The sequence below is a fragment of the Theropithecus gelada genome, chromosome 11, assembly GCF_003255815.1.
Source record: "Theropithecus gelada isolate Dixy chromosome 11, Tgel_1.0, whole genome shotgun sequence".
NCBI classification, from domain to species: domain Eukaryota; kingdom Metazoa; phylum Chordata; class Mammalia; order Primates; family Cercopithecidae; genus Theropithecus; species Theropithecus gelada.
Genome location: NC_037679.1, coordinates 47,217,634 through 47,225,595, shown reverse-complemented (window position 1 = coordinate 47,225,595; position 7,962 = coordinate 47,217,634). Strand labels below are relative to the sequence as shown.

Below are 7,962 nucleotides of genomic sequence, written 5' to 3'. Positions count from 1 at the left end.
CCTCTGTAGAAACAAAGATTTAGAAATAGTTGTTTACTTCTGAAATACTTTTCACTTTCTATTATAAAAGTATAAACTAGTTTATAGTCCATATTCAACCAGAACATTGAAAGATTAAAATATGCTATTTTGTTTTTGCTAGTCCTTTTTTAGTTAATATGCTAAAACTGAGTAAGAAAACTACAGTTCACTTGAGTGAACATTGACCTACAGTTACATGTGAGGTCATTTATGATGAGCAAACAATGGATTAGGTAACAATGAGGAAAATTCTAGAAGTTTGAGTTTGTGTGCTTACTAGCAACCACTTTCAACATTTCTGCAAAGCTAGAGAAGGTATCTTCTAATTTAAATTTGTTTAATAATTATCTATTGTGTAATATACTGTCAACAGGAGGTCAGTTTTAAAGGAGTACTACTGATAGCCTGAAAGACTGTGGAAAAGAAATTATTTTTCCCCCTTTACACACTGATAGTTTTTGTATTTGCATTCCTGCAATTCATATATATTTTTCAAAACAAACAAACAAACAAACAAAAACATTGGATTAGCAGCAAGAGAGTTGAAAATGGCAGAAGTTGGGAATGACTGCTATTTCTTTTTTAATTCCACATGCATAAAGGTAAATATTGTACAACTGACAGTACTTCACATGCTTAATTTGAGTAGAATGAAGGAAGATATGGCAATAACTTGCATTGCTGAGCCAAAATTTACTATTTTCTTGCAAGATATCTTATATATGTAAAATCTGGTGTAAAAGCCTAGCATGTATTTTTGACATACTGAATTTCTCTGAAGAAATCTGAGATAATTTAAAATTATTATTTGTTTGAAACTACCCTTATATATGCCAGTTACATGCCTATAGCTTTTGAATCTTCATGTGGCACTTTTGCCTATGTTATGGCACCTTGAGACATTAAATTCCTAATATTGAAACGTTATATGTTATAAGATATTGTTTTAGTTAATACGATTCCAGTCATTATAAATTCAAATAGTTGAATTCAGGTAACTGTCAAACTTATTGTAATAAATCTGTTTTCCTATTTGAAATTTATTTACCCAATCACTGAATTTTCCTCTGTCAAAAGTCTAAGTAACAACAAATATTTAAATATCATAAAAAAGAAAATAATTAATATAAACAAATTGGCCACATAAAGTTTATAAAGTTAAATGGGAAAAACTGATAATTCCTCCAACGTATTAGGATGAATGGATCTTAATAAAACCAGATAAAGGTAGAAACTCAATATTTGGAGCTTCGTGCTCATGCAAGAAATAATCCAGCGAAAAATATGTTATGTCTGGTTTCAAGTGTTTCCTCTCTGTTAGAAAACCTGAATGGACTCAACCTCTCTGACCACAGAAATTAGATTCATTTATATTACCTGTTAAATTAAATGCTAGGATAATAAAGAATAATAACAGATTTCATGTCCCAGGTGGGCAGAGCGTTCTATTTCACTGCTGTATCCTCAAATACTTAGTACAGTGACTAATGAGTAAGTTACCAGTAAATAATTAAATGAATAAATAATAATAATAGCTCACAATACCTTGTATCACATCATTTTTGTAGCTAACCTGTGAGGAAAGTATTTTTTATTTCCTATACACAGATGAGAAAACTAAAGCACAGAGAGGATGAGTTAAGTATTAACTTTGTGACGATGGGCAAGTAGTGGAGCCCATACTTTCAAATACCAGTTTATTGACTTGAAAGCCCACAAACCCATGCTGTGAGAGTACATGGATCTACTTTAACAAGGGGGAGAGAGTGAAGATGGAAGTAGGAGAGAGATAAAAGATAAAGAACAACCATGGAACATGTGTCAAAAGAGGGAAGAATGTTATCCACCTCTCTTCCCACACAACAGGGGCTTGTAGTTTTTACCAACTGTGTGTTTGCGTTTAAAAGAACATAGAATTTTTAAGAAGTAATAGCAGCCCATTGAAACAATCCACATCTACTTTTGTTGGCATATAAAGAAGTCAGTGAGTATATGTATAGGCAATTGTTTATCTTTCTAAGCCAAAGGCACAAAGCACATATATTTAATGTAGTACATCATAATATAATAATTAAAATTCCACAATAACTTAAATTTTAAGCTCCATAAAAACTTAACAGTATCTCCATAGATTGAGCAAACAGATGATCTAATAAAACGATTGATTAATAGAAATCATTTTCACAATTAGAATATAGGTAGGGATTCTTAAAAGTTTCATCTGGGCTTTCTTCAGAACAAGAAATTAAGTTGTTCTGTCACTGAATTGTGAACAAAGTGTCACTGGATTCTTATATCTCTATTCTTAGTGAACCATATGGATTAACGAATAACAAAAAGTAGCATTTTATCAGTGATTTGTGGCATGTTGTACTATTTAATCATTAGATTATCTTGTTGCTTTCTCACCAAAGTTAGACTAATTTGCTAAAATTTAGACTTATGGTCTAAAATTGATAGTGTATATCTTTGTGATTCTAATTTAATCTACTTGTATTTTCTTTAACTAATTAGCGACCTATTGTTGTTAAACACTAATGTCAACATATTGAGCTTTCTACACTGTTTACTTTTTCTTTTAGGGTTCCCAGTGCCGATTCCGACACTGTGAAGAGGCCCTTGGCAGTGACACTGTGTGCTCATTATGGAGAGAGAGGAAATGTTTAGATCCACTTTGCAGATTTAGACACATGGAAATGCAGGTAGAATTACTTAGCATCATCATTTTTGTTAAAAAGCATTTCCCTTCAATAATGCTGAATTATACTTTTACAAAACAATAGGGAAGAAATCATTCTTCCATCGACTATTTGATTTTAGGCATTTTGCAATTTTTTCAACTTAATGGAGAAACATGTTTTAGAAATACCCATTGCATCTTTTGAATAGCAGGGCTTAGAAACACTGAAAGCTGGAAAACACACATGATCCTAAATCAGTTAACTGTAACCGTTTTTGTGTCATTGTGCTGTATTGCAGCACATTGTATTTGTTGTGAATATGGCATCTGATCATTACATTTCCCCCAATCTCCTTTTATCTAGCAAAACTGCAGCATTTCATGCTTCTGGGAAACTCAGCCTCTTGGTTGTGTGAAGATCAGCTGTATCTTTTATCACAGCAAACCTCGAAATATCAATGGATTATTTTTGCCACCAAGTAGCAGTGAGTACATTTTTTGAATAACATGGACATACCATATTCTAATCTTGTTTTGGAGTAGCAGCATAGACTGACACATTTAAAAAATATGACAATGGCCGGCCGTGGTGGCTCACTCCTGTAATCCCAGCACTTTGGGAGGCCGAGGTGGGCGGATCATGAGGTCAGGAGATCGAGACCATCTTGGCTAACACGGTGAAACCCCATCTCTACTAAAAATACAAAAAATGAGCCGGGCGTGGTGGCGGGCGCCTGTAGTCCCAGCTACTCGGGAGGCTGAGGCAAGAGAATGGTGTGAACCCGGGAGGCAGAGCTTGCAGTGAGCCGAGATCGCGCCACTGCACTCCAGCCTGAGCGACAGAGCAAGACTCCGTCTCAAAAAAAAAAAAAAAAAAAAAAAAAAAAAGTATGACAAGTTGAGCAATGCAATTTAGTAGCCAATGGGTAATTTGGAATGATTCTACATGAGATGAGAGAAAGTTTAGAATGAACCATTAAGTAACTAACAAGATGAAGTGAACAAAGAGCAAGTTAAACTTTCTCTATGTGTATCTAAAAAGAATTTTATTCATATGAAAAGTAAGACAGCTACGGACCTCATTAAATAGAAGGAGGCTGTGTCTTAGCAAGTATCACACAACTGAAGCCAAGATTGGAGGTCATGCCTTCACTGGTGATCTCTGTGATTGTGCAGAAAGTTGTCTTGTAGGTGGAGAGAGCAAGGGAATGATCTGGGTTACACACTTTTGCTTCTAGTAGAACAGCTGTGTCTGATGGTTCTTTCTAACACCTTAATTGTGGAGAAAATGCAATGCCATTGCTACAAAAGCTGTGGCACTATTCAGTCTAACTAAATGGTACTGAGACTCTACCATGTGATGTACCTTAAATTCGGTTCTGGGAAATGGATACAGAAGACACCACAGTGTAAACCAGTGAATGTTAAGAACCTTGCTGACGAAGTTGGGGCTATTAGGTTTCCCTGATGCTTGTAACTACTCTACTTTCCTTCTATGGCCACCAAGTTTTTCTGATGGAATGTTTTTTTGTTTGTTTTGTTTGTTGTTTGTTTTTTGAGATGGAGTCTCACTCTGTCGCCCCGGCTGGAGTGCAGTGGTGCGATCTCAGCTCATTGCAGCCCCTGCCTTCCGGGTTCAAGCAATTCTCCTGCCTCAGCCTCCTGAGTAGCTGGGATTACAGGAATGCACTGCCACACTCAGCTAATTTTTGTGTTTGCAGAAAAATATACAACCATGCTGGTTGGGTTAAATTCATGATCACAAACCTCAAATGAGCCCTTACTGCTGACTGCCAATAACACTGCATGGTACTCCCCCAGTTCATTCCTATTCTCCCAAACTGCTTTTTATACCTCCTTTCCTCTCCTTAAACCTCCATTGCCTCTTCCTCTCTGATGATGACCTCATGTCTTACAAACTGAGAAACTTTTAATAAGAAGATAACTTCTGCAGTTTTCTGTCACTACATCTACCCACCTAGTAGCATCAGTACTTACTTCTTCCCTGCTCTTACCATGAATCATCCATACTCCTGTCTAAGCCTATCCTTCCACTTGGTAAGTAGATATTGCCTTCTCTTTTCTACTCTAAGACATTGATCTAATGATTCTTCCCCCTCTTTTTCTACATAAGCATTATTCACTCTTACTGAATCATTCCTGTCACCATACAAACATGTATTTATTTAATTATTTAAGGAATTCTCCATTTTGATCTATTCTCTTACAAGCTACTACCCCATGTTTCTTCCCACTGCAATAGTTCTCCTCAAAGCAATTATTTATTATTGTGGTCACCAAATCCTCCCCCAATTCTTTCTTAATCCCATGCAAATCAGGCTTATTCACTCCTGTCAATGGTCACATACACATTATTAAATCCAGTGGCCAATTCCTAGTCCTTATATAACTTGAACCATGAGCAGGATTTGACACATTTAATCACCCCTTCCTTCTTGACATAATTTTTCTATCCAGCTTGCAGGACACATTCTCTTCATTTTTCTTTCTTTTTTTTTCTTTAACTTTTATTTTAGGTTCTGGGGTACATGTGCAGGATTGCTATATAGGTAAACTGTGTGTCATGGGGATTTGGTGTACAGACAATTTCATCACCTGGATAATAAGCATAGTACCTGATAAGTATTTTTTCTGATCCTCTCCCTCCTACCAGCCTCCACCCTCGATTAGGCCCCAGTACCCAGTATCTGTTGTCCCTCTCTTTGGGTTCATGTGTTATCATTTAACTCCCACTTGTAAGTAAGAACATGTGGCATTTGGATTTTTTTTTCTGCATTAGTTTGCTAAGGATGATGGTCTTCAGCTCCATCAATGTTCTTGCAAAGGACACAATCTCATTCTTTTTTATGGCTGTGTAGTAATCCATGGCATATATATACCACATTTTCTTTATTTAATCTACCATTGATGGGCATTTAGGTTGATTCCATGTCTTTGCTATTGCGAATAGTGCTGTGATGAACACACACGTACATATGTCTTTATAGTAGAATGATTTATGTTCCTGTGTGTATATACCCAATAATAGGATTGCTGGGTCAAATGGTACTTCTCTTCTAAGTTCTTCAAATAATTGCTACATTGCTTTGCACAGTGGCTGGATCAATTTACATTCCTACCAGCAGTATATAAGTGTTCTCTTTTCTCTGTAACCTCACCAGCATCTGTTATTTTTTGACTTTTTAATAAATAGCCATTCTTATTGTTATGAGGTAGTAACTCATTATGGTTTTGATTTGTGTTTCTGTAATGATTAGTGATGTTGAGCATTTTTTCATATGCTTTTGACCACATTTATGTCTTCTTTTGAAAAGTGTTCGTGTTCTTTGCCCACTTTTTAATAAAGTTGTTAGTTTTTTGCTTGTTAAGTCCTTTATAAATTCTGGATATTAGACCTTTGTTGGATACATAGTTTGCAAATATTTTCTCTCATTCTGTAGGTTGTCTGCTTACTCTGTTGATAGTTTCTTTTGCTGTGCAGAAGCTCTTTAGTTTAATTAAATCCTTTTTGTTAACTTTTTTATTGCAATTGCTTTTGGCATCTTTGTCATGAAATCTTTGCCATGTCCTATGTCCAGAATGGTATTTCCTAGGTTATCTTCCAGGGTTTTTATAGTTTTAGGTTTTACATATAAGTCTTTTTAAAATTGTTTTAAAATTTTATTTATTTATTTGTTTATTTATTTATTTATTTTTGAGATGGAGTCTCACTCTGTTGCCAGGCTGGAGTGCAATGGTGAGATCTCGGCCCACTACAACCTCTGCCTCCTGGGTTCAAGTGATTCCCCTGCCCCAGCTTCCCAGGTAGCTGAGATTACAGGCGGGGGCATGCCAGCATGCCTGGCTATTTTTTTTTTTTTTTTAATAGTAGAGACGGGGTTTCACTATGTTGATCGGGACGGTCTCAATCTTCTGACCTTGTGATCCGCCCACCTCAACTTCCCAAAGTGCTGGGATTAGAGGCATAAGTCACCGCACCCAGCCTACATTGAAGTCTTTATCTTGAGTTAATTTTTGTATGTGGTATAAGCTAGGGTTTCAGTTTCCATTTTCTATATATGGCAAGCCAGTTATCCCAGCATCATTTATTGAGTGGGGAGTCCTCTCTCTGTTTCTTATTTTTGTCACCTTTGTCAAAGATTAGATGGTTGTAGGTGTGAGGCATTATTTCTACACTTTCTATTCTATTCCATTGGTCTATGTGTCTTTTTTTGTGCCATTATCATGCCGTTTTGGTTACCGTAGCCCTGTAGTATAGTTTGAAGTTGGGTAACATGATGCCTCCCTTTTTGTTCTTTTTGCTTTAAGATTGCCTTAGCTCTTTGGGCTCCTTTTGGGTTTCATATTAATTTTAAAATATATTTTTCTAATTCTGTGAAGAATGTCATTGGTAGTTTGATAGAAATAGCATCGAATCTGTGAATTTCTTTGGGCATCATTGCCATTTTAATGATGTTGATTATTCCTATCCATGAGCATGGAATGTTTTTCCATTCATTTGCATCATCTCTGCTTTCTTTGGGCCGTGTTTTGTAATTCTCATTGTAGAGATCTTTCACCTCTCTGGTTAGCTGTATCCCTAGGTATATTATTCTTTTTGTGGCAGTTATTAATGGAATTGCACTCCTGATTTGACTCTTGGCTTGGATGTTGTTGGTGTATAGGAATGCTACTGATATTTGTATGTTAATTTTGTATCCTAAATTTTTGCTGAAGTTGCTTATCAGATCAAAGAACTTTTGGGCAGAGACTATGAGGTTTTCTAGATATAGAATTATGTCATCTGCAAACAGGGATAATTTGACTTCCTTGATTCCTATTTGGATGCCTTTTATTTCTTTCTTTTGCCTGGTTGCTCTGACCAGGACTTTGAATACTATGTTGAATAGGAGTGGTGAGAGAGTATATACTTGTCTTCTTCCATTTTTTCAAGGGGGAATGCTTCCAGTTTTTGCTTATTCAGTCTGATATAAGCTCTGGGTTTTATATAGATGGCTCTTATTATTTTGAAGTATGTTTATTCAATTCCTAGCTTACTGAGGGTTTTTAACATGAAGGGATGTTGAATTTTATTAAAAGCCTTTTCTGCATCTATTGAGATAATCATTTCTCAATACGGTTTTTATTTTTAGTTCTGTTTATGTAATCAGTCACATTTATTGATTTGTGTTTGTTGAACCAACCTTGAATCCCAGGGATATAGCATACTTCATCATGATGGATCAGCTTTTTGATGTGCT

The 7,962-nt window shown here is 35.8% G+C and overlaps 1 protein-coding gene across 3 annotated transcripts in view; it reads left to right on the top strand.

Moving 5' to 3' along the window:
• The first annotated feature begins 263 nt into the window (after nt 1-263).
• The window catches only part of C11H12orf50 (chromosome 11 C12orf50 homolog), a 42,417-nt gene continuing 34,718 nt past the window's right edge, over nt 264-7,962 (top strand). For 2 of the 3 annotated variants that reach the window (XM_025402690.1, XM_025402689.1), the window contains exons 1-3: nt 264-336; nt 2,604-2,723; nt 3,066-3,186. In XM_025402690.1, coding sequence (XP_025258475.1) covers nt 2,712-2,723; nt 3,066-3,186 — 133 coding nt within the window. In that variant the 5' untranslated portion in view covers nt 264-336; nt 2,604-2,711. Of the gene's footprint in view, nt 624-2,603; nt 2,724-3,065; nt 3,187-7,962 lie in introns of all 3 variants that reach the window. The other variant, XM_025402688.1, reaches the window with a different exon arrangement.